This window comes from Anas platyrhynchos, chromosome Z (genome assembly GCF_047663525.1).
Source record: "Anas platyrhynchos isolate ZD024472 breed Pekin duck chromosome Z, IASCAAS_PekinDuck_T2T, whole genome shotgun sequence".
Lineage (NCBI taxonomy): Eukaryota > Metazoa > Chordata > Aves > Anseriformes > Anatidae > Anas > Anas platyrhynchos.
In genome coordinates, this window is record NC_092621.1 from 389,738 (window position 1) to 416,514 (window position 26,777).

Consider the following 26,777-nt stretch of genomic DNA (forward strand, 5'->3'; position numbering starts at 1 on the left):
CAATCCACATGGAGATGTCCCGCTATAAAAAGCTTCTGCCACTCACTGTGAGATGCACCCTGGAGATCGCAAACTTCCAGTCGTGCCCACTGACTGAACGCAAACGAAGATTCACTGTTCACTCGACAGATGTAGAAGCCAGCATCGTTTACTTTCACTGGATTCAAAACCAGTTCTGGAGAATTACCATAGGGAACCTGAATCACACACGAACCAAGAAATACTTTGATTTAGTTTCATTTAAGCTAAACTAGGATCAAACATTAGAATATTTATTCATCAACTCCTCAGTATTAGAATATTTATTAACAGCAGCCTCAACTTCCGTACTTGCTTAAAAATTTTGAATGAGAAAATCTTGCTCTACACGCTTGGTAGCTTAGAGAGGGACTTTCTTCTAGGCATTATTCATGTGCGCCTATTTAAGAGGATTCTGAGCTTTTAAGCTGGTTAAATAACCCTTCCTGATATTATTTATTTTGTAGGAAGATAATCAGGACAAGAAATATGGGCATTACTGCTGCCGTTCACACTCCAGAGATACTGGTTCACATACACTCTGGTATTTTACCCAAGTCTGTGACACACTTGTGTTCAGGCCTTCAATTGCTCAGTCTTTGGAACCAGCTTCCATCTGTCTAAAGCCAACGGTGACTGACATTTATTCCACTGCAGCAGTTTCTCCTCAGGGTGTGAAATTTCTTGGTAGGGTCATTAGAGCATTTATTCAACTTTTATTTTTATTAGTAGGTGAAGCAAACATCTCCCCTTATAATTAAGGGTGACAGCCTTCAAAAATTTTTGGAGAGAAATTCCCATCTAACACCAGGAATATCATAAACTAGTTTATGTAGTCATTACCTATTCTTTTCACCAATTTTTATATACATACATACACACACACACATTTATTTATTTATTTATTTATTTTCCCTATTACCTCTTTTTCCTGTTTGAACCACTGGTAATGTACAAATGGGTGTCCTGTTGCCCAGCAACACAGCTTGACAATCTGGCCAGAGAGCACTGCTTGAGAGTCTGGCTGTATAACAATCTTTATACCTTTAAAAAAGAATTTAGACATAGAAAAGTGATTGGATTTTGCTCACACCAAATGATTTCTTTGAGTTGTTAAACTTCAGACATGAGACAAGGCACAGCCTGAGGGAGCGTTCAAAATAGCAAAACCTTGTTTAACTACAACATACTGAGTTCTTCAGGTATTGCTCATGCAACTTAATAGCCAACGTTAGTTTCTTTAATGGCTTCTGCTCCTGTAGAGCACAGGGCTGGGGCTTTCTTTTTACTAGGCTGCAAGGTAAAATTTTCCACTTCAGATTTTAACTGCCAGGAAATAGTGTGAGTGAAATTCTGACACCAGTCTGATATGATCCAGTTGTTTTCTTAACCTAGACCATTCCAGAGATCTAATTACAGTACAACCCCCAAAGCAGATCCACTGTTACAACCAAGGTCACGGGAAGAAGAGGGGGAAAAAAAAGTTATTTGCAGAACAGAAAGTTTAACCTCAAGGTGCTGACAAAGAATATATGCACCTCTGGCCAAAGTGTTCAGCAATGTTGAGTTGATAAGGCAAAAAGATCACTAGATTGAAGTGCCATTTGCTATGGATTGCAAATGCACGTAACAAACCCAGTGAGACCACAAGTAACAGTACACGCTAATGACTAGATGCTACAACACTGGTCACAGAAAAAGTACAGAAACAGTGAACGGCACAGAGGCACTTCATTACCTTTTCATTATTCTCTGAAATTAACAATCAGATACAAAATAGGTATTCATATTTAATATTTCATTTTGATTAGAGTCAGTCTATTTCCTTGTATTGGGAGAAAGTAGGTTCCTTATTACTATTTAAAAGGAACACACTTTGCAGAAGCTGAAAGCGCAGTTTGGTACAGAAGCAGCATCCTAGACTGGGTGGGGAATACTTTTAGAGAGTAATGTAAACTAAACAGAAGCAAAAATAGCTGCAAAGAGATTGCAAACATCCCAGTACAAGGCTCAAGATTATAATTTGCTCCAAGCCTTCTTACTACACTCTATCAGGAGTTTTCTTTTTGTCTGCTTCCCCTCCCAACTCTCCGCTTGTGTTCAACAGCTTAGTCACACATGGGGACTTTTTCCTAACAGAGAATGCTTGAGGAAAGAAACTGTAATGATTTGATCAACAGGCTGAAACTTGAGCAGGAACACATGTGGTTAGACTGAAACAGAGATTCTGTGTCATATGGAAATCACAGGGTCTTTGTCTAGCAGGGAAGCAGGCTACGTTAGCTTCCTCCATACAGAATCTTATTCTAAAATAGTTGAGCGCACAGGGGTCTACTCCAAACTAGCTACAGGACTTGAAAGCTCCTTGTCTATCTTTCCGTAAAAGATTTTCCCTCTAGAGCTTAGCTCCAGAGATGGATACTTCAGTTTTTCATTTAATACTTCCTCTGCTGTTTTTCTGAGTTAAAGGAAGCATTTTAAGTCGTTCACAATCACCTAATATTAAACAATATTATCACAATCACCTCATATTAAACAAGACAAGTAGGATGTTTACAATGTCAATTTAAAGGGCTTTGCACTTTCCAAAGACTTCCATTTCTATTTTTTTAATCTCTCCTGATTTGCATCACTAACATCTCTTAAGAAAGTAGCTGAGAAAAGCAAGTCATCTGAAAGATCAGTATCTTGCACTCCTTAGAGTTGTTACAAACAAGTTCTAAGAAAACTGATTCATAATTTCTTCAGTTTCGGTTATTTTCCTGTCATTCACTCAGCATTATATAGCTACTTCCTGCAAACATTACAGAATTTAATGTGTTAAAAAACAAAACATCTGGCTTAATTTTCTGAATGATTACAAAGATACACCAACACTTCTTTGTTCATTCAACGAACCATGGTGCTCCTAGTACAGTAAAAATCAGCCGCCTTAACTAGATGAAATGGCTGCAAAGCATTGCTATTACTAGTTAACCTGAAAAATTCCACTGTTGTCTTAATAGTAGTTCTAAGTCCATTGCTTCTGTTCTCATGCTATCCAAAGAAAAGAAGAACAACTATCAGTATGGCAAAGAGCTTGCTAGTCTCATTCCCAATCCCCACTTTCATGAGGGGCTTTTGTAACTTCCTAGTAGACCGAATTTTACCACATCCTGAAGGACTGTACTTGTACTCTACAAGAAGCATTTGGTCTACATGGTCTTACCCATGCATGCCCTTGCATTGTCCACACTTCTGCAATTTTTGAGAAGCAGCAAACTGAATGCGTTAGCAGAAAATAATCTACTTCCCTGCTAGGTTAGCCTCTCTGCCCAATTAGCTAGTTGGAATGGATCCAATACACAACAGAACTGGTGCTAATTGAACAATTCCCTTTCAATCAGGGTAAGCTACAAACTGAAGTTCTCAAAACCTGTAGCCTAAACAGATGGCTGGCAACGCTAGTTGCCTTTCTAACTTAACCACTGCAGTTCTATAAGCATCTCCCAAAGCCCCAGTTTAATACAAGTTAGCAGAGCAAATGACAGCACCTGTCACATCGATGCAGCCAAGTCCAAGCTTACAAGACTGCATTAAGCCTGCTTACCTACTTAGCCTACTTTTAATCTCACAATCATATAAATGATACCAGTTACTAGAATTCAACAAAAAACAATGTTTTTATTTATTATAGAAAACAAATACTTCAGTGTTTCCAGTGGAAAACGCCTAGTTTCACTGAAAGCACGAACCAGAACTGACCTGAATAGCTGAGGCACTGGAGAGCCTCTGTATGCTCCAGGGCCTGCAGGAACTCCACCAGTTCCACCACTGTGCAACCCCTATCACCCAGCAGCTTCAGGAGACTCCAGCTTGGACTTCCTTCTGGCTCCAGGACTTTGAGGGAACATTGTTCTAAATCGAGAGGGCTACAAAATAATAAGACAAAGACATGGCTTAGACCTTCTTAATACTCTTTCTCAAAAAGGACCTAGATTAAGAAAAATCAGTTTGAGACCAAAACAAACAAACAAGATGGGAAAATCGTAGCTGATCTGGGCTTTTTCAGAGTATTTCCTTCAGGTTTCAGGAGTCCAGAGGTTATATAGCAGCACTTCCATAGACAGAAATTAGTAAGTTGTATGCTGTAAAACAAGAGATGTTTGTACCTAACAATTCTGACCAAACATACTGAGAAATCTTCTAATTTTTTTTTTTATTTTCTAAGTCTCAGCAGAAAAACAAGTACAGCGCCTTTCGTTTTCATGTGCCTAATTCAGAAGCGGTAAAAACTGAGTCAGACTCTAACTTGAAAGCCCAGGAAGACTTCGATTTGCAGAGTAGCTGTTAAAACAGGCAACCGCGGCAGCTTCGCTACTGCACACACGGCTGCAGCCACAGCTGACAGCTCCAATAAATTTATGGCCAGCTAGAAACTTTCCCGCTTTTAAACTTCAGTTTTATGACTTCACGTGCTTTTGTTCTCAGCAGACTGGAACAACACAGATAATGGAATGAGTAATTATGGAAAGGGAACGCAGGTTTATGTATTACCGCTAAAAAGCCTCATCACCGTTTCCTTCATTAACTCACAGTGCCACTCAGACCTGGAGGCAGGACACCCTCCCTGACCGAGAACCTCGTTGCATTTCGCTGGGTAACACGGGCACAGACACGCAGCACCGGGCCTCGAGGGCGTCGTGCTGCTGGTCCCGGGGTGTTTCCCCGTACCAATGCTCGCCCCAGGGAAAGGAAACGTCTTCGCAGCGCACCTTCAGCGCGGCGCTTGGGGCGCCTTTCCGCTATTTCCCCCTCGAGGCTCTCCCCTCTGCACGAGCCCCGGGAGGGCGCAGAGCGAGCAGGAAGCGCCGCGCCGAACGTGACCCGGGCAGGAAGCGCCGCTCAACGCCCCCAGCCAGCGGAGCCGCCCCGCAGCCAGCAGCGGCCGCGCACCTGCGGCGGGGGCGCGGGGCCCTCGGTGCTGGCTGCTGCCGGGGCTCGGGGCCCGCCGCCCTGCCCCGGGAGGCTCGTCCATGCAGCGGGCAGCAGGGCGAGCCCCGCCCGCTTCGCCCCCTCGCCAGCGGCCCCTGCCCCGTGCCCGTGCCCGGCCCCCCGCAGCGGGCAGCGCCCTCACCTCAGGCGGACCCTGCCGCGGCTCCCCGCTCGCTGCGCCAGGTCCCGCCAGCCCTTGCCGGGCGCCGCCCGGTCCAGCAGCTCGCTGAGCCGCCGCAGCACCGGCTCGGCCAGGCGGCTGAGGGGAAGGGAGCCCGGCGGGCTGCGCGGCGGCTCCGACATCGCCCCGCTGCTGCCTCCGCCGGGGCGGTGCTCCCGCCCGGAAGGACGCGCCCAACGCAGCCGCACGGCCCAGCCCGGCCCGGCCCCCGCCGCCGCCGGCGTCCCGGTACCGCCCGGCCCCGTCCCGGTACCGCCCGGCCCCGCCGCAGCCCCCCGCAGGGCGCCGCCTGCCCCGGGCGCGGTTCGCTGCCGGTGGCCCGAGGGGAGCGGTGGGGCGTTGGCGCCCCGCCGTGAGGCAGAGCGATGCCGCGGCCAAAAGCCACCGCGTGCAGCCGGGAGGGCCGGGGTCGGCCGGGGAGCAGCTCCCCTGTGGAGGGAGCGGGGCCGGGCAGGGCGCTGGGGCGAGCCAAAGCGGGAAGCTGGCAGCAGGCAGGAGGCGTTGGGCCCGGCCGCAGCGCTCCCCGCCTCACGCTCCGGCCCCGGGAGCCGGGGTCCCGGCGGGGGCAGGAGCTGCCGCTGAGGGGAGGCCCCCGAGTCCCTGCTCCAGCGCCGTGAGGCGAGCGCGGGCACGGTGTGAGGTGAATTCGCATCTAACCGGAGCTACAGGTTGCTCAAAGTGGGCTGAAAGTGTCTTAGAAATTACTCCTGCTACCAGTTTTAATCAGTGACCGAGCACTCAGGTGTGACCGCCCATACTCCGCAGTGTTTCCTTGCGTAGCTGCAAGCCTGCCCCGATGTCCCTGTGCGCAAACTGGAGGCCGGTGGCTGCAGTAGCGCAATGTGGAGACCAAATCCATCAGCTGTGCGTGTAGCTGGGTGTCTCGTGCCTGGCACTAGTCAGAGCTGCACAGAGACGCACACCTGCCTGCAGAGCTGCTAACAGCACAGCATCTCCCCTTGGTTTCTGTGGGGTCCAGCACCTCTGAAAAACAAGCTATTTATTTAGACCTGAATTTGCATGGAGTGGCTTCTTCACGCACTGTTAATCAAGAATGTATTCCTCCCACGTTATGTGCGAAACCAATCTGCATGGCAGCATGGATACAGGTAAGAGTGCATTTGGCTTCCTGAGGACATTCGTGTACCCACAGCTGTGCACGATACCAGGCTGGTGTCTTTCACCCGCCTTGGGCTGTGGACGATGCTGGTTGGGACACCCCACGGTGTCAAACAGTCAAATCAGATCACGTTGAAAATGGCTTCAGATCCTGGTCTCTCAGTTCTTTGGGGATTATTTTGGCTATTAAGCTATTGTATGAATCATAGATATCCCTGCTGCTCTGTTTGTTGCTAAACACACTTGTTTTTTTTTAGCCTGTGGCCTAGGTCTCGGGAACATTGGGTATCTGAAGTATTTAGCACCTTAGTATCTGATAACGAGCATTTTATCTGCACTTTCTGCAAAACAGTCAAGAAAAAAACATGGCGCTAAACCGGCTTTTCAGCCTTTTCTGAGCTCCTTGAGCTGAGGGCATTTTGTGTAATTCAGACAAGTTCCCTGTGTGAGAATTGGCTTCTTGGGTAGCAGGCAGAGGAATACTTTTTCAGGATTCATTTAGATGTGTGTTTGATAATCATTGCCTTTGAGAAATGCGAATTGTTAGGTGATTTTTTCTGTGTAGCGATTGTTAAAAGTTCACTGTTCACCTTTGGCTTCCTCAGTCTACTTGTTAAGGAGAGTTGCGCAGATTTTTTTGCATTTTTAACTTCAAGCAAGTCAGAAATTCCAGCCGTGCCTAGCAAAGCAGTTAAGCACACTAAAGCATGTGCTTTAAAAGTGAGCCCAGTGCCTTATTATGAAAACCTAAGGCCAACACTTCCTCTCTCTTAAGGCCACGAGGAAATGCCCGTGGACTTCTATGGAAGTAGGATCTACCCTCTCATCACTGCCAGCTCTCTCACTCTCGCCCTCTCTGGCTGAGGTTTTCCTAGGAAGAGCCATCTGCTGCGTGTAATGAAATAGGCTCTCTTGGAAGACAAACTGCTGTGATCAGACTCACTATACTAAGGTCACACTAGCAAAACAACACTGAAGAGCTTCTCAGCTTTGAAGCAAAATGCATAAACTAAATGTCTTCTCTCTTGTAATGCAGAGTCAAACCGCAGGCCTGGTCCACAACTAGAACTTAAAGAGTGAGCACAGAAGGGTAAGTGCACATGTTTATGGTTTGAGAGGTCAAATTGTTTACAGTTTTAAAATGACTCGGCTACTTATTTCTCCTATGTTCAAATAGGAAAAGAAATATTGTAGAAAATAGAAAAGTGATCGTTAAAGATAAATAAATGAAGAAGAGCCAGTTACTTTATTCTTAGTGTATGACATGAATATAGTGATTTATACTGTTTATGTAACAGTATCATTTGTTATTTGCTTATTGTAAAGCAACTCCCGATAGATTCTAGATATTTAGATTCTGCTAAATATTTCTGAAATTACAGTCTGGTAATATCTACTGAGTTTGAGCAAGAGAAACAAAATCGCAAAAGCCGCACAAAAGCGAACTTTATTCTGTAAGGAATGTGTAAATGACATTAGGTGTCCTGAAATATACATTTGATTCTTCCAAAGGTTTATTATATGGCCTAGTACTCCTGAGTTTAAAATTTCCTCCGTTTCTCCAAAAAATCTGGTCACTTACTAGCATGATAGATGGTTATTGGTCACGAATTGCTCATGCGACACTGTCAGATGCTTGACAAATGTTAAAAATAGATTAAGACAGATCAGTGTTAAGAGTTGTGCTGTGATTGCTTATTTTAATTAGTCTATATTAAGCTCTTCGTTACAGATACGCAGAACGGTCACTTATTCTTCTTAGGTTTAGCCAATGGATTATACATGTAGCTGTGGCATTTCCTTTATACTGTGTTGCTGTTTACAATAGGTAGTGCACTAGTAGTGCACTAGTGTAAGAAATTTTCAAATCACCTCCTATGTGAGAAGTTTAAGAAGCACGGCATGTTTGCCAAGGTCACATTTTCCAGACATCTGCTTTTTGCACAGCCCAAACTTCACTGCTGTTTTTCTTATCCAAACCTTGTTAATGCAACAGATATACAATAATTGGATTAGATAATACAGTGTTTTGCTGGTTTGGTTTCTGACATTATAGGCATTTTGACAACTTTGCTGCTCTAAATGTTTGATTTGATCACAGTGTCTTGAAGTATTTGTAAAAGAATAACATGATTATAGTTATTATTTATATTCTAGCATTAGAGATTCTGGTTAGAACTGAGTCAGAATTTCATTACTGCGAGATACAGAAATGCACAGAAAGCGCAGTCATTGTGGATCATTTTGTGCACGGGTTCTCACTACTCTTACCCCATCAAATATTAGACTGCAGTAAACAAAGTGCTGTATAAATATTTAACCATACTAATGTGAGTAGAGTTAGCAGAGTTATAACTGAATTTTAGAATTTCAGGTTTTGTTGACTCAGAGATTTTAACTTTTTAAAAGTAACAACATTGAAGACTGAATGCGTGATCACAACCTTTTTGGAAAGGAACACAACTTTTTCTCGAAGTGTTTCTACTGCTGTCTGGAACAATCACTTTGGAAAGCTTGTGTAGACAAGGAGTAGAGGAAAGCGGATCAGAAATTTCAGGTGGAATTTGATTCAATCAGTACTGATGGATGCACTGAAAAATTGCCTCACAGAAACAGGCAAACATTGATGAAACTTTTAAAAGAAAAGTTTATTACAAGATTTGACTTATGTTAAAGGAAAAGTTTTTAAAGAGCACGTGAAAATTAGCATTTAAGCAGGGTAAACCATGCATGGCAACCTTTTTGGAAAAGAAGGTTATATCTTTCTAATCATAAATACAAATATCTTCTATGAATTTCCATTCAGGGAATATAATAACTCATTTAAAAGATTTAAATAGGAATTTGTGTCTGTGTTTATAGCAGCTATTTTGTTGAACGGGGAAAGTCTGTTTTGTTTCATTTTGTCTTGTAAGCAGAAATATGCTAAATTTGGAGAACACAAAGTGTGCATGGAATTTTGGGTAGTACAGGAATGTTGTAGTTGTGCAAACTGTATGCAGGCTCTGTGAAAGATTGTTAAGACGTATTTGAGAAATATTTCCGGGGAGAAGGTGAAGTCAGTTAGCATTAACCTTGGAACATGGCTGCAATTAAGCAGCAGACTTGGATTTCACAGATGACTGGGTGGCAGGTTATGTGCCGTACGCACGGTGCCATAGTAGTGGAAACGGCTTGTAAGGTTATTTGAGTTATTTGCATATGAGGTCTTTGTGTCTCTGCAAACCAAGAGTCACAGTGATAAAATTGCAAGCAATCCAAGAATCAGGGTCGTAAAAACTCAAGTTTTGTTAGCAGTGATACCTAATTTTACTCTGCTTTTGCTACTGCAAGTTAATTGCTATTGCAAGCTATTGCAGTAACCATTCAAGTTACTCTTGTGGTTCTTAACCCTGGAAGTAATTGTTCAAGACCAGGGTGGACGAGGCTCTGGCAGCCTGATTTAGGGGGTGGCAGATCCGAGTGCTGGGAAGATGTGCCTAGTCCCACTGTATGGTACTGCCCATCCTAGGTTTTTCTTGGGATTATGTTTTTAATGGAGGTTCCTTACCACTTTTATTCTTGTTTCTGTTCTGTTTTTGCTGCTGTCTCACGCTTTAATCAATATAATATTTCTAAAATCCTGCTGCCTACACCAACTAGATTTCTGATTGGACCTGCATAGTACACACCTGTTCCTATTCATCAGAAAGGAAAGTTTCGTGGCTGTTAGTGTTTTGGTTTGGAGTTTTGTCATGTTCATCTTACCTGAGGTCTGGTTATGTCAGCCACCTTTCTTTGTGGCTAAGCTACCTGTCAGCATCTCTAAAAGGGGATGTATGCGTCGGTTTATAGTGCGCCCCAGCAGGAGGAGGAGGAGCTGTTGATACATCTAAAGTTCATCTGGATAGTCTAGGGGATTGTATTTGTTTTTTCAAAAGAGCAAGTACAGTTTCCAAATTTTAGCCTATAGAGTAGAGCTAATACTAGGAAACTCTGCTGGCATTTGGAGAATTTGTTGTTTCAAACCAAGTATCTCAGGATGAATGGTGAAGCAGATAAAAAATGTTCCACTGACTTTCTAAACACGGTCTATCAGATACGGAAGTGTTAACAGAGCAGGCAAGCAGACTGTGTTAGCCATGTACCTATATCCTCCTCATATACACATACGTACATAGGAGAAAGATTATGCTTCCTGTTTATTCAAGTCTCTCTCCAAGCTCATTTGAAGTGGTGTAGTTCTGTTTTCCTATCACAGTGATGACATTTAGCACAGCTATCTCTTTCTAGCTGTAAGCTCCTACCAAAATAGCCAAACAAAACCAAAAATCAACAGTGAGAACAAAGTGAAGAGCTTAATTCTGATGTTGGAGAAGCTCCCTCTGCTTCATGGAGACAGATTCTAGTTCATAACTAGTTCCCATATGTCCGTTCACTCCTGGTTTTAAAGCATACTTCTTTTATTAGGTCTATCTGATTTAAATTAGTCTTTGTTACATAAAGAGAAATAAGAACATCCAACAATCTGTGGGGGCTAATGTGCTCCAGTCTCCATGCGCTGCAGGAGGTTTTGAACCAGAACCCACAATGGAACTAACTTCACCAGGAAAATCCTTTATCTGTGGTCAGTTTGGCATGCTTTTATCATTATACCCCAGTTTCTGTAAAACATGCAAATCTGAATGGCTTCTTTGAAGCCAGGAGAATTTCATGCAGGGCAGAGGTTAAGTATCTGCTTTGGGACCTTGGCCTGAAACCAAGTTTCTCAGAAGAGTGACTGTAGAATGACCTGCTGCCTGCCTGCCTTTTTTTGTTTTTTATTTGATAGTAAACTGCTGACGTATGTACTGGCAATTTGCATCTACTCTACTACTTATTAGGAAAATAACTGTAATTCAAATACAATTAAGTACATATACAAAAAAGGCTGCAAACCTTTGGGTCAACCCTTTGAACCAAGTGGTGTGATTACCATCAAGATGAAACCGATCTACTCAGTTTTGCAGATTGAACTTTTCTCCCAGAGACAGACTGTGCGATAAGTCATATTTTCATTTGAGAGAGAATATAAATGTAGTTAGCTAAATGTAATATAATTACACTTGGATATACCCAAATAAATATAATTATAGAAATAATGCTCAGTTATGGTTCAGCTCTGCAATGGCATTGTGCGCTGCCTAAGTACATCTTTATTATATACAATATAAAAGAACTTTGTCCATGACATTTTATGTAATGTTCATGTGTTACTTAATTCTGCATGCAAATTCATTTCATCAAATTTTAGTAGAAACTGTATGAAATGATTTTTTTTCGTACATTGTGACAGTCACCATTTTTTGTCTGTTATTTGTGTCCTCAGGAGAAAGATCTTTATAGAGTTTTAGGTGGTAAGCTGAGAATCATTGAAGAGTTTTGTTTTGGAACTCTGATACCAACTTTTGATACACGCAGGGAGAAATCACATTGTGCCTTGATTCCTTGTCCGTAAAACTGAAAACCCCAAACTTCTCTCTTCAATTTGTATGTGGTTCTCTCCTACTTTTGCAGGAGTGATCCAAGTGTGACCGCATTGTTTTGCACCAGGAGGTGCTGGTTCATTACGATTTCTGAAAGAAACACTTGCAGACTGTGTGAAGCATCGCTTAGAATGCCACCTGCAGGGGTGCCTGTAAAAAGAGAGCAGTAGAGAGAATCTCACGTCCCTTCAGAAGCTGGGTTCCCTGCACTGCATGGCAGGGCGTGGGCCTCCGGTCAGGGTGCAGTGTGCCACACAGTCCCCATCCTGGAACGGTTACGCTACGTGGGGCGTTCGTGCTTCTGTGGTGTGTGCCTAAAGCACAGCAACTCCATTCATTGCTGAGATGGCCACACAGAACTGAAGAAAAAAGGGTAGTGACAGAGTGAACGAGAAGTGGGAAGCTGGGAATTTCAGAGGTTTGTTGAGAAGCTGTGCAGAAGTCCTCCCTTGAAAGCTGCACAGGAAGTCTGTAAGAGCACAAATCTGCGCTGAACTGCACTGCCTGCATTGCTGGACGGATTCTGATGTGTGAGAAAGAGAGCACTTCGCCTGTCAGCAAGCAGTGTGCAAGCACCACAGCAGGACTTCAGAAATTCATGAGCTCTGGCTTGAAAAGCAAGTCGTTTACAAAAACAGAAATAGATAAGCCTCTTTCGATTCATCTTTTGATTTTAGTGCATTTATGGTTCATGTTTTCAAGGTTTGTCCTTTATAGTGGTGGACAGTGGGTTAGTGATTCATTTTTCTGGAAAATGAAAATTATGGTGTTCATATTTTTGGCCAATGCACAGAACTTTCAAAAATATGTTTGTGATTTTTGATTCAGAGAATTAAGGGGGGAAGACTAATGGTTTAGTCGTGTAAACTTAGACATGGTCTAAGGAAGTTACAAGCACAGATTATTTATGGAACTATCCATTTCTCTTGAGTTTTCAGGTGTCGCAGACCTGGTGTCAGCTTGGTATAGGGAAGCCAAAATACTGGCAGCAGGATCTCTTAACGTGAGACACAGGAGGGTTATCAGTTGTGTTCCTGCATGTGTTGAGCTCAGATAACGTCTGTGTGGGCCGGTGCAGGTTCTTCTCTGCCACCCCGGTGCGCTGGTGTGGGCGTAAAGCCAGGCACGGGCAGAACACGCGCGGCAGGCGGGGGCATTGGTGCTCTCATGTGGAGGTTTTCAGCGTGCCCAGGCAGCGCTCCGGTTGTCAAAGCATGCTTACACCTATTACATCTACAAGATCTAGGCCTGGGTGAGGTGCTCCTTGTGCTAGGCAGCATGTGAATGCACAGCGTGGTCCCCAACCCAAAAAGCTGGCGCCTTGATGATAAGAGAAGAGACAATAGGTGGGTGTGGGCGGATGGGTCTGCCCAACGAGGGCAGCAGCAAGTGCATCTGAACGATAGGAGGGTCAAGTTTGGGGGTGGGCCGAGCAGGGCTGTGCAGGGAACAGAGATTACGGGATGAACAGGTAGAAAATAAGCAGAAAAACTTCAGAGAGGTTTTAAAGGGATTTTTTTTTGGTTTCCCATTGGCTTTGGAGGAAATGAACAGGAAGACAGAAAGTCCCTCCTAAAACGCACAAGCTTTCTGTAGGAATATCTTCCGCGAGTGTAAAACTGCTTACAGAGGAAGATTACAATTTTTGTAATAACTAAATAAAGTAGAAAAATATGATGCAAGAGAGGAAATTAGCTGCCATTTAGAGAGGAAATTAACTGCCATTTTTTAAGTTTAACCAGATTTATATATTTTTGTCAGTTAAAAAAAACATGCCAACATTAGGATTAAGACCACAGTTTCTTATAAAATCAATAGAAGCAACTTTGGGTCCAAAATAACCTCCAAAAATGGCTGTATTTAAAAAATTAAAGATAATTTCATCTTTTTCATCGTTCCTTTCATCTTAAAATGTAATTTTCCAAAAATATTTTAGTTGCATTGTTAGAGCTTTCCACCAATCTACATTTGCCCTAACTCATACCTGGGCACAGTTCTTGAGCTGCCGTGCTCATGCCGCTGCTTCCTCTTCCCTTGCCCTCGGTTCCCGGGGCACTAAGCTCAGGCAGCGTTGTGACCCTGGTGAAAAGGAGCCCACCAAACATGTCTTTCCCAGGTCCCAGCTGTTGGAGCTGTGAGGGAGAGGCAGGTTCTCTGTGCTGGCTTCGCCCCTTTGTTGTCTGTGTCCTTTTTATGGGAGATTGCGAGTGGCCGTAGGGCGCTACGTAAGGCACGGTATGTGTGCAGTGCAGACGGGCCTGTGATGGATTGTCATGATCTCCAGTTCATCTTTCCTCGGTGAATTTCTTTATATATTTTCTGTTATATTTTATAAGTTTTCCTGAGGAGCCAGGAGGGTAATGTAGTACCAATCTTTTCCCTGTTTCTATCTAAATTCAGTAATTGACATTATGGTTATATCTCATATCTTCTATTTTCTCTCCAAAATTTAAAAAAATAATCATGTTTCCATCTTATGTGGAAAAACATAATTTATGGCGATTTTCCTCATGCAACATTATTTTGCTCTAATTTCCATTGCTGGATCTGACTAAACGCACAGCAATCTAATCTAATTTTCACATCAAGAAATCTGACAGCTCTTTTCCCCTTGATGTCAAAATGCAGCTGAACTAAGAAAATGATAACTGTGTAGTACAACTGCTTTGGTAAAGAGTATTCATGAGTTGGTCTGCATGAAAAATTGTTGCCAAGGCTCTTTTCAGCTGGGAAAATTACCACACTTTTAAAATAACTTATACCCTCCAAAAAGAGGAAAGAGGCATCTGGTCTTCTGAAAAGCAAAGATGAAAGCAGGTTTGAAAGAAAGCAACAGGGAACATTAGGCAAATGCGTATTTAAGAGGCGATGCGTGAATGCTGGGGGTTAATTCCATGGCACTGTAATCAAATGGATGAGGGAAAAATTAATCTCTGCTGCTCCATTTTTTCCTGTTAAATATTTATATTTCTTAGAGCTGAAATGGAAAGCAAAACGTGATCATCGATCTGAAAGGCTGAAGATAATGGGATCTGATGCCTTTTTTCTCCAGGCTCTTGTTGCACACGCGGTCCAGATTGATGTTCAAAGCCCTGCATGAAGCACAAGTGTAGAGTATTGGCCCAGGGCCCAGTCAACAGGTGTCCACATTATCTAAAACCAGCACAATATGCATGACTTGTCCTCTTCTTGTCCTCTGTGGCAGGGAAGCCCTTGTTACTATGGATTTTGAACTAGACTTCTCAGGCTCTGAGGTGGCAGTGTGAGGAAGCCTGCCTTCCGGCTTCCTGCCCCCTTCCTCCTGCGTGCAGCAGCGCACCTTTCCCCCACCAGCTCTCAAGCTCAGAGCATCGCTGGCCAAGGCACTGTGACCAGGCTGACCTGCACGGCTTTCGGGTGGTTTTGTCACTGTCTGTGCCTTCTGGCAACTCCCTGGCTACACTTCCGAGCTGACAATACACCTTTGTGGCACATCAGCCTTGCTCTTCAGGCCATTCTCTCCTGTTGGTCTTTGCTTCCTTGCATCCTGGACCTTTGCCAGTTTATTCCAAGGCTAAATTGCCAAACATGTTCCTTTTCTGCTACCTCCTTCCGCTCCTCCTTCTGCAACCAGTATTCAGGCTGTACCAGGAGGCATGTACACGTGTGTGTATGGCACACACATGTGGTACACTGGCAGAGGGTGCTGCTCTGCTCCTCTCACCTGCCATTGTTCCTCCGCACTCCTTTGTGTGTGTGGAGACCAACTGTTCATCACACAACCTAATGTTGCCCCTTCCGCTATCTTTCCCTTCAACCTTTTTCTTGTCCAGCCTTTCCCCTCCCAGGTAAGCCTGTGAAAAAGGTGTCCGTGACAGGGAATGCATGAAGGAAATGAAAATATACCCAGCTACTTTGTGCTGTTTGCATGAGGGGCAGATTCCAAGCAAGCCTTGCAAGCACCTCTCTGTTGGGCCATCGAGCTCTAATCTAGCTCCCCACATGTTTTCTTACTGACTGTGATCAGTGTCAGCAGCGAGCTGTGACACAAAGCTGGGTGCTGACAGGTCCAGTGGCTGCTCTGCCTGTGGCCCTGCAGGGAGCAGATGGCGCCTCAGAGCGCTTGAAAGGGCATCAGGAAGGGCCACAGCCAGCGCAGGAGGTCTCGCAGCCAGGACAGAGAGCTTACCGAGAAGGGTCCCCATGGGAGAAGCAGAGGAGGAAAGAGAGAATGAACATCATCAGATTAGCAGGCTGGCAAGAAAGGTTTTCCTGCTGTTCTTCGTGTCACACCAGTTCTATGAATTATTTTTCAGTGTTTAGTTTGGCTTCCTTTGTGAGATTGAGTACTTTTCTGTGATGAGGGAGTCCCTGTGGAAAAGATCATGGGTTAGCAGGGATACTCTAGTGAAGAATCAGCCAAAGTGATTTTTTTTAATGTCCCTGTGATGCCAATGTGACTATCAGAATGCTTGGTAGCTGTAGAAGTCGTGTACATGTAACTATTTGCATTGGTCTGTATATTTCTGTTAGCAGTTAGAAACGCCTAAGTGACGTGCACTAAAGCATGTTTTGTGCTGCTGCTGGGTGTATTTGCAGGCATGCTTAGGAATTCGTCTGCCTAACACAAATCACTTTGGACAGCTACAGTGTGTTCCCCTGAAGTGGTTCTGCATAGATAACTGGATTATAGTTCCTGCTGTTAATGTTTGATCTTGATTTTTAGATCATTATGTTTCCTTTTTTGGAAATGCTTGAAACTGTGTGGTGGTTTACCATCTGTTAGAAAATATGTATACCCATTTTCAAAATCATGTTAAACTTCAGATTTATTTTATTTGCAGGTGCACACAGCAAGATGCTGCACTTCACGGGACAATATCTGGAAACTGGCAGCTAGAATGACCTGCTACTCAACCCTTGTTGAGAGGGAATCTCACACAAAAATTGAAACTTCCCCAAAATCAGTTGCTGACCTAAATGACAGTGGGAAGCTTCAGAGTAAAATGAGGAACATATTTTACAATACAAGTGTTACTCTTAAGAGGGTGACCCCATGTTAATTTCAACAAATTCCAACTCACCAAAAGTCAGTGTTTTATTGCATGAGAAGCTCAAAAGTATCATTCCCATGTGAGAAATCCCGCAGACGCTTGCCTAACATGGAAGACAACATGGATGCAAAAAATGTATTTGAAACACAGGAAAATATATGCTGCCTTAGGGGTGCATCCGAGAATGGTGATGACCTAATTAATTTTAACAGTATGGTCTGCGTCGCTGCTGGAGAAGCAGAGAAATACTGCATCAGTCAGGTGCATTCCCACCCTACAGATCTAATCACTGATCACACAGACAATTGTTGCCTTAAAGTGGAAGACTCGATTTCTTGTCCACCTCCAGCTGAAGTCCAGACACATGGAAAGACTGGGTTCAGTAGACCTCTAACCATGAATGCCGTGTTGAGTGAGCAGGCAGATACTCCCGTAGTAAATCAGAATTATTTTACAAAACATGATTCTGAAAATTCTGGAGGCATTTTGGAGGCTTGTGCAAGTGTAAGTGATGACTTTTCTGATGATGTCCTAGAGTATTTTGAATGTTCAGATGTGCTGACAGCACATGAAAATGAAATCTGGGAAAAGAAATTACAGTTTTTATTAGAAAGCGGTGATGAAGATGATTTAAAACTGAGTAAGGATTGTGATGGGTGTGCTTACTTCCTCAGTGAGATGCCGTGTCTGTTCCGAGTGTCAGATAACACTACGCCTATGGATACTACCATTGGCTTCTGTGGTCATCACTCAAAATTCAAAGGAGTAAATGTAAGGAGAGACCCCTCTACATACAGCCAGTCAACTTTGCAGGCAGAGATGACTCTAGCTGTTGGACAACACCGAGATAAAACTACCAGTGTGAAAGACGAAGAGAAGGGTAAAGTGCCTGTTGCACCTGCTGTCATTAAAAATGAGTGTCTCCGAACTGAAGAAGAAAATAATGGAATTGGCCAGACAGATTTCTCAACCAGCAAACCTCAGAATGTGGATAATGTACATGCAAAGGCGGACTCCTCTACTGGTGGCATAGGTACTGCTTTGACAAATCAGGCTTCAGAGACAATGACAGAAAACAAGGTGGACGAGAACTTGCTAGGTGAAAACTCATTGCTGCTAGAGGAGGGGAGAAGAAATTCATCAGAGGAAAATGCAAGGCATGCTGTCTCTACCTTAACAGAAACTCTAACAAGAAACCTTTTAAAGTTGCTAAACCCTATAGAGCTCTGCAGATATGTTGGTAATATAGGGCAATCTTTTCAGGCTGCTACAGAGGTGAGGGAATCCAGTGCTTTGTTTCCCAGTCAGGAAGGAGTCTTTTCAGCACAAATGCGTGAGGAGACAGAAAGCTTGCAAATGCAGGCTGGTTTGTGTCGTACAGAAGAGGCGGATAAAGACTGTCATTGGGAACAGAAAAAGACTCGGGGCCCGTCTGAGCAAAATCAGGTGCCAGATGACAACGTCTCACCCAGGGTAAGTAAAGTGCTTATCATTTAACAGAAAGAGTGGTTTGACTGATTTTGTTCCTGTTTGTCACAAAATAATGCAAATTTAAATTACTTTGAAAGACACTATTCATGCACTTCTGAATGACAGCTACGTCTGGGAAGGAAATCTGGTTTTGAAAAAGGCCCAAATAAACCATAAGCTGTTCTAATTATAGAGTGAGACTGATAATAGTAAGAGGCACTAATGGGACTCTGGACAGCTGGATAGAGAAATCTGATATTTAGGCTATTGCATAGGTCTTATCAAAGCAATGTTTCTTTCAACTCAGAAGTTTTCTCACATCCCTGTTGTGAGCAGAGAACATTTTGATTTACTTTCTTTTCAGTTTATACTCAAAGAACAAAATTGTGTACAGTTACGGAGCTGGAAATTTAAAACAAGTAAACAGAGCTTTGCTCTGAATTCTATCAAGGGGGGAGAATTTAATCCAGAGAATTAATGTTACAGAAGAGTATGGACCTTTTCTTTTTAAAAGTAAATCAATGAAAGATTTAGGTATTCTGTGGAAATGTAAAGAGCAATTACAAATCAAAAACCCAAGCTGATACCCTCCAAGTACTTAAATATGTTATGCTGTTGGGTAGGAAATTGACCAGGGAAATCAGTACAGATGTGCTGACTGATACGATGCCCCACCAGTTTTCATAACCAGGAGAATTGGATCATACTTTTTATTTCACATAGTAAAGTCTGAAGATATATATTTATGAGTATTAAATCATGAATAATCTTATTATCACCCACTTCGCTGATTTTAAAGTGCATAGCCAAGTGCACAGAAAAACAGTTATGACAAATAAGCACAAGCTTTTTTTCACATGCTCTACTTCATCTGTATTCTTTAAGCAAAGATCTCTCCCAGTTCTGAATCACAGATTGACTTTAATCTGACCGCTGGGGTGTCTTAAGCAATGAAAAATCACTGATTTCTTCTGCCTGAAAAGCATCCATAAGTTTCTCTGTTTTTATGGTACATAAAATTCCAATCACAGTTTAGCAGCACTTAATATTCTTATGATGGAGAATAGCCCCTTATTGGAATTAACCTACTGAGATTTTCTTGACAGTGTGTGTTGCCATGGTTTGCATGAGGCTTTTTTTTCATTTTTTTCAACTTGCGGTATAACCATTTAAATCCCAGAACCCTACTAGCACAGAGCAGCTGTTATGTTACTGTAAGTGCTGTGGCCAGGTTTCAGATTGGCGAGTTCAGATTAGACTCCTGCTACCTGCAGCCAAGAGGTATTAGTTCTTTGAGCATCCATGACCAAAACTCTGTATTAGTTAAAAATTAAGTAGGAAAGAAATATCAGCGTACAGAAAAGGGCTAGAGATGAGCAGAAGCCAAACCCTGTGTTTTAGACAGTCCTTGGGTACAGGATAACTCTGTCAAGTGGTTAGCATACTCTTGTTCTGAGTATTACATTTATACCATGTGCCACAGGTCCAACAGGCGAGTCTGGCAGGCTAGACTTGTAATTTGTACAAGTTTAAATACAGAACTATGATTTCTTCTTTCTGTCAGGGTAGGGTGATAGTTACAAACCAGAAACCTCAGATGTTGACAAATACTTTAAAAAAACAAACAACAACAACAACAAAAAACCCTTTCATTTCAATTTAGGTCTACAGTTCAGGCCTGTGTCAAGCAGCAGTCCCATTTTTTAATTCTATCACTTTTTTTTTTTTTTTTTTTTGTAGAATCAAGGTGCCAGTCTTAAAATCTCTATCCAGAATTGTGATAGAGAATGTATGGAGCCTGAAATAGCAAAGGAAGGCATCCTCATAACCTGCCAGAATGCAGAAAACATCCATTCAGCTTCAGAATGTACTGAAAAGCCACTACAAGCAAAAAATGGAAGTTTACAAACCTATTCTCAACACTGTGCTCCTTGTGATAAGAGAGAAAGTTGTCACCAGCAAGTCTTCTGGGAACAAGGGAAGGATATTAGTAGTAATGGCAACAAATCAAAGAAAGACATTTCACCTTTTCCCTTATGGGACGCAGACTCTGTTCCTGATAAACAAGAAAGTTTATGTGCTGTTCTCTCTTCTGCAAAGCTGTGTGATGAGCCAAAGGAGGGAGGGCAAAGGTATGGTTTTGATTCGCATGATGGCAATGACAGAGATACTCTCTGCAGTGTATCATGTGATGAGTCTCTGTTTGAAGCTAATCCCAAGTCAGTTCTGGAATCTGGAGAACCTGGGTGCAAAGGAGATGCCGATTTATCTGCAGTGCATGACAAGCTCTGGAAACTTCTTCAAGAAGATGACTCAGACTATCAAATCCCATTTGAAAACTGGGGAATCACAAGTTTGGAGGTAAGGCTGACAGATACAAAAGTCACAGAACCGAACTCTGTGCAAGAGACCTGTTCTGATCATCCTTTGCCCTCAAATTTCGTAGAACAGCAGGAACCTATTACACAGCCACCTACTAGACAAAGAACAGAGAAAGAAGACTGCAGTGTCTCTAACGTCCTACTGAAAACAGATGAAGCGTGTAACAGTGCATCCATAGAAAACTTTTCTCTTACACGAGTGGTAGAAGCAGATGGTTTATGTATGAGTTCTAGCACTGAAAATAAAACAGAAACACCATCCACTTGTATTTCAGAAAATAGTATCTTAAATACAGAGGAGTGCTTCGAGCAGAAGCCAAATCAAACATTAATTGTCAATAATGGAGCTGTTCAAATGACTGTTTCTCGGGAAGGAAAGCTTACCGTTAATAACACTTTCCAAACATGTGATACAGATTCTCAAAGATTAAAAAATGCTCAGAGTAGTAACTTAGCATGTGATAAACAAAACTCAGCTTACATGTCAGATAAGTCACGTTGGACAACTGGACAATTACCTCATACTGAGCGGAACATATCCTTGATAAATGAGAATATGACTGAAACCACAGATGAAGATGCTGGTAAAGACTGTCATTTTAAAGACTGTTACCTAGAAAGAAAAAAACTGGTGTATTTCCCTGAGGAGAAAGTTATTTTCCTCAGTAATTCCTCTGTTGAAAATACCCATCAGTTTACACATGAAAAACACTCTTCTGTTAACACCATACATAGAAGTTATGAAAATAATTTACCAGAAAAAAGAAATCACTCAGAGTTGAATGCACAAAATGGCACTAATTGTAGCAGTTATCATCCTTCAAAAAATTATGACTCTCGAGATTTTCAAGTTGTTTCTAATACACAGAAATATAGTTACCCAATGAAATTGCCTAATTTCATTAAGACTCCTGAAACCATAACATGTAAGAATCTACCCCAAAATGTGCACCAAATGACAGAATTAGAAAAACAAGAAGTGATGTTCACTGCCTCTTCTGAGAGTCCCCTTTTAACAGATTTCTTGGTAAAAGTGCCCAAATATGAGCCAAGTAAACCAGGAAAAGAACAGAGAGCCATTTTCATAGGTGATGAACAAAGGGCTGAAGCATCCTGTGACTCTGGAGTCAGGCATGTTTCAGAGAGTCAGCCTGCAGTTTCCCCTCATAACGTGTCTGAACAACATTTATTTTTTGCTGACAACACCTTTAAGTTTGACGAAGAGTTAAAAACAGGTTATTTGAAAAGTCCCACGTATGCCTCTGGGAATGTAACGTCAGTGTCAGTAAGTACCCTGCTGCCTAGAAAGGTTCAGAATGAGTACTGCACAGTAGCGAAGGCAGATTGTAGAGACATCAGTAATCAGATGGATCTCCAGCAACAGAGTGTAAGAGAAACATCACCATTCATACCTGTAAGGCAGTCAGAGGGCTCTCCTAACAGTGTAGCAGCAATGGGGTGTTCTGGCACAGGAAGTCACGTACAAACAGAATGCACACAAACTGCTGTCAAAGGAGATGAAAAATTGACTGAGTTGGAAGCTTTCTGCGAAGCATTGCAGGATCACATCCATAGGGTACCAGAAGAAAATAAGGAGGAAGCAATCTTGCTTGGAAATAAACAAGAGATTCAAAGAACTACTGAATACAACCTGGATGCTGCTAAAATGAAGTCTCCTTTGCACGCTTTAATTAGCTCCAAGGCTCAGAGGCGGATTAGGAATAGTATCGCTAAGCAGTCCTCTCCTGACTTGATCACTTCCAGCAAGCCGGCTGAGGTTGATTGTTCAATTAAGTCTACTGAGCATGATAAAGACGAAGGAGTCATGACTTCAGAGACTGCACTAAGTGCTTTAGTTAACCTGCCAGCAGTTGATTCGGGGGACAGCCGCTCTCTTCAAAGGCAGCCACCCTACAGCAGGACTCAGCCACATTCCTTAGCATTGGCCACATATGATCCGTTCTCAGTCAGTGCGGAAAGGCCAGAAAATCAAGAAGGGTCAAAGTCCTGCCAGACATCACCAACTGTTGCTGAATCTGAGCCCATCAAATGTAAACACACAGCAAAGAGTGAGAACTTAGCTACTGGAGCAAAGAAGAAATTACCACCAGCAACACTGTCGAAAAAACCCCGACTGGAGGAGAGAGGAAATGTCAGCAAGGATCCTAGCTGTGTTAGAAGTGAGGCAAACATGATTCATAAAGAAAATAGAAAAGAGCAAAGGAAACTAATTTTGAAAAAGGATAGCAAAGGTAAGAGAAAACTGATTGTCATTTCTGTCCTTTCCCATCCTTCTGACTCCAGTAGGAAGTTCAAATTCGTTAAACCCACTGCAAGCCTCCCTCAGTTGAAATCTTAGCAGTCAAAAGTGTCCTGCCCTCACTGATGTTATTTACAGTTCTGTAACTTAATAACTATTGCTATCCTCATGCCACAGAGCTGGTACCTCCCTAGCATCCTTTTCCCTGCTGACAAATATATTTATTATTTTTTATCCTTTTTGAAAAGCCTACTTTTCACTTGTCTCTTCAAGTCAGTTTTCAGGGCTGTGTAGCAGGATGGTAGCACCTAACTGCACACAACACAGTGGCGGCAAGCCCAGTCCTAGCATGTCATTTCGTTCCTGCAGGGCGGTGTTCCCAGTTATGCTCCCACACTGCAGCTCCCAAATTCAATTACTCTCTCTTGGTTACCAAATGGTTTTACTGCTAGCAAAGTATTATTGTTACTTGTAGGGTGCCACTGATAAACAGAATGTTTTGCAGTCCTGCCTGATGACTGATGGCTGGTTCTGTATCCCTTTTCACCACGATTGGTCAGAAATGACACTGATGAAATTAGCATTATTAAACTGACATAAGAAGCACATAATTCAGATGAGAATTGGGTTGCTTGTCAGAGTCTCCAGGAGATTGCTAACGGATAAAATGCAGACAGGAGTAGTAGCAGCATAACAGCTCGACAGATGAGGTGTTTGTGGTTTCCATGGATACTTTGCAAGGGCCAAGGTCTTATCTTTGCCTTCTGACATTGTCTTTTATGTTCACATCATGAAATAATTTTAAAGATAAGAGCAAGACTGAATAGTGACTAATGGTAGGCTAAACAGCTCTGAAGCTCTTCAAAGATTCAAATTATAGTGAAGTCTGGTCAGAGTTCAGTTTTCCAATCACATAGGAAGAAAAAAAAAAACAACTTTATTCAAAAATGTGTCCTTTGCAAGCATATTTGTCTACAAGAAATGACTGTGAAAGGGAATAATGGGAGACGAGCTATACTGAGCAAGAAAAAGGACTGGACACGGTGAGAATTTGCTGTACGTGTCTGCTATACACCTGCAGGCCCACTAACGATAACTGAGAGCAGAGCTGAAGTGGCAATTACCAGAGAACCAAATGTGTGGGAGAAGGAGAGACACATTTCTTCAAAGTAGAACAAGCAAACTGCAACTACTGAGAAAAAACAGACCTTGTCCATGTATCTGAGCCTATACTTGAAAAATGTTGTCCATATTCAGGCTGAATTTTGTTCTCCTGCTTCTGTTCTGCTGCATTCTAGACTGAAGGGAATGTGTGTTTGTATTTTAGAGTGTTTGCATGGGCCTTTTCCCAACATTACGGGGAGGTTGCCGTGGTTAGCCCAGTATGCACTCAGAGTGTGCTCCTGTGTGTTTTTTTACCTCCAGGAGAAAGGGCTTTGTGGGTGAGGCAGGAAAACTGGAGCCTTTAGTTCTATTTCCAGTACTGTCGCATACCCGGTGCTGTTTTAGCCCTGATTCAGCAGGATTCTTAGGCCTAAGGACTTAAGTGGCTGCAAGTCAAACATAGCAACGAATTCCAGGTGCCTGACCCTTTGGGTCGGATTTAGCATTCCTTAGGCGTTAGGTGGGGAAAGTTAGACTGCTGGCAGGGGACCAGCGAGGAGATGTGTCATGCCAGCTCACTCAGAAGAGACTGGAGCGAGCCAACAAACAGCTTTAGCAGAGAGCCAGGTTATCGGGACCTTCCTGGACTGGGCAGGGTGCTTTATTTCTGGAACCTGAATAATTCTGCGATTTTCTCTGCACAGCGGTCAGCGTTTAGTAAAAGAACCATGTCCTGGGTCTGGAAAAGTAGGGACTTGCTTTAGAAGCAGGAAATTGATTCTTTGAAGTAAAGGCCACTGCCGTTACCAAATGCCATGTCATTGCTAGAGCAAATATCTAACCAGAGTGTGGGTTCCTCCCTCCAGCTGTGTTTTAAAAGAAATGAAGCCCTCCCTGCATCTTGAAAAACACCTGATCCTGGCCGTGTGCATTAGGTGTGCTCGGAGCCTGGGCATCTCCCGGGACTTGGAGTCATTTCTCTCAAAGGCTGTGATTAGTTAAAAAAAAGCACCACATACAAGGATTCAGTTGATATAAACTCTGATCATGTAACCATATGGTACGCTGTACCATTTTGGTGTCTCATTTTTAGCTTCAAAGCCAGCTGATTCTTCAGTCAGAGAGAATGTGTTCATAGTAAGAAACAATGTTATTCTGATGTATTTTCAGACTAGAAATTCCCTTTGGTCCTGTTCCATAAATTCAGAATGTCTTTGCATTGAAAACATTTCCATTGTCTGGGTGGGGCATTGAATCAGTCTTAAAACCTCCGTATTTTAAAACCTTGGTTTCTGCGTCAGAAAAAAAAGTAATATTTATCAGTAATGTCAGATTCATGTGAACAATATCTGCAAAATGTTCTGGGATTCCTTTAAACTGCCAAAACACTGTAATTATCTTCTAATCCTAAACTGTGGCTCTTCTGTTTCAAGCTCCCAAGCTGCTGAAGAAAATCCAAGCAGAGTTGTTCCCTGACTGCTCTGGAAATGTTAAGCTGTGCTGCCAGTTTGGAGACATTCATGGGGACTCCACCATTACGTGGACTAAAGACTCCAAGTTACTAGCTCGACTGCAGAGAAAGTGAGTAAATGTTTCTGATGGGCTGCTAATTTCTGAATAGCGGTTGAGAAAATACTAAATGTGCCAGTAATTCACTCTTTAATGTAACAACATTAGTATGATAGGTGCAAAAAATAAGTTAAAATAGGGTAATTAAGAAGTATTTTTCACACAGAGCATTAATATTTGTTACAGTTTGCATTCCATCACCTGCAATTCCTCTCAGCCCATTCATAACCAGTCTCATCCAACTTCCAAGTACAGTAAAAGATCATCTGAAGTTTCAACCTCAACACCCAGGCCAAATGATATAAACACGCCTGGTTAATATGTGGCGGGCTATCTGTCCTTGTGTGGTGGTAGTGAATTGCTGAAACAACTAACATGCAATGTAGAGCTTGATGTGATCACTCCTTTGAACTTTATATTCCGTATCAAATGGAGCTTGAAGCTGGTTGGACTAAAAGATGGAGTTGCATTTAAGGAAAAATGATCTCTTCCCTCTGCCCAGCCAGTTAACCTGACTCTGAGTGACTAGAGGCAGGGCAATGAGAAGACTGGAAAACAAAAGCTTCCTACGGCCTTTATCAGGGTCTTGTCCAGCTTCTCCTAAAACAACATCTTTATGGAACAAGTTATTTTCTTCCATTACAGTAATAACCTTCTTATTAAAATTTGTTTATAGTGCTTCAAAAATTAAGTTAACGGTTTCCAAAACAAAACAAAACAAAAATGTTTCTATCAGAAGGCACAATTTTGCAAAAATCAAAAATATTTATAGGAAGGCATCTGCCAAGATGCTATTTTAAGTTGAGAGGAAACATTGAATGAATTGGATAGACTACTCGTATTATTCTGATTCTTGTTTTAAGTACACTGATTTTGATTATTGCATTACCATATTGGTAATGGATATTACCACAATTGTTTTATTGTTATATAATATTATCTGCTAAGTAATGTTGCAGTGTTTCAATAAGGAAACTGCATCGATAACAAATTAATTGTTTTTGTAGTGACAAGTAAAGTATGTGGTAACAAAATATTTGAATTTTCACTTCATGGGATAACATGCCATTGTTAAGTGTTTTCAGATATTCCCATGCAGAGTTTTTTCAAATATTTTAAGTATCAATGAGAAGACACCCTTTATAACTTCTTGGAGATATACCC

At 42.5% G+C, this 26,777-nt stretch overlaps 2 protein-coding genes across 14 annotated transcripts in view; one reads left to right on the plus strand and one right to left on the minus strand.

Annotated features, from left to right (window-relative positions):
• Positions 1 to 5,425, minus strand: part of MALT1 (MALT1 paracaspase) — a 28,380-nt gene extending 22,955 nt beyond the window's left edge. For all 4 annotated transcript variants that reach the window (XM_027446457.3, XM_027446456.3, XM_027446455.3 and 1 more), the window contains exons 1-4: positions 5,135 to 5,425; positions 3,763 to 3,929; positions 941 to 1,062; positions 47 to 197 (exon numbers count right to left, since the gene is read on the minus strand). In XM_027446457.3, the coding sequence (XP_027302258.1) occupies positions 47 to 197; positions 941 to 1,062; positions 3,763 to 3,929; positions 5,135 to 5,295 (601 nt within the window). In that variant the 5' untranslated portion in view covers positions 5,296 to 5,425. The remainder of the gene's footprint in view (positions 1 to 46; positions 198 to 940; positions 1,063 to 3,762; positions 3,930 to 5,134) is intronic.
• Positions 5,426 to 5,633: 208 nt separating this feature from the next.
• ALPK2 (alpha kinase 2) overlaps positions 5,634 to 26,777 on the plus strand; it is a 70,216-nt gene continuing 49,072 nt past the window's right edge. Inside the window, exons 1-5 of one of the 10 annotated variants that reach the window (XM_072031366.1) lie at positions 5,634 to 6,282; positions 7,329 to 7,382; positions 16,620 to 18,302; positions 20,040 to 22,932; positions 25,478 to 25,625. In XM_072031366.1, coding sequence (XP_071887467.1) covers positions 16,881 to 18,302; positions 20,040 to 22,932; positions 25,478 to 25,625 — 4,463 coding nt within the window. In that variant the 5' untranslated portion in view covers positions 5,634 to 6,282; positions 7,329 to 7,382; positions 16,620 to 16,880. Of the gene's footprint in view, positions 6,283 to 6,751; positions 7,383 to 16,619; positions 18,303 to 20,039; positions 22,933 to 25,477; positions 25,626 to 26,777 lie in introns of those variants that run through there. The other 9 variants (XM_072031367.1, XM_072031368.1, XM_021275030.4 and 6 more) reach the window with 9 other exon arrangements.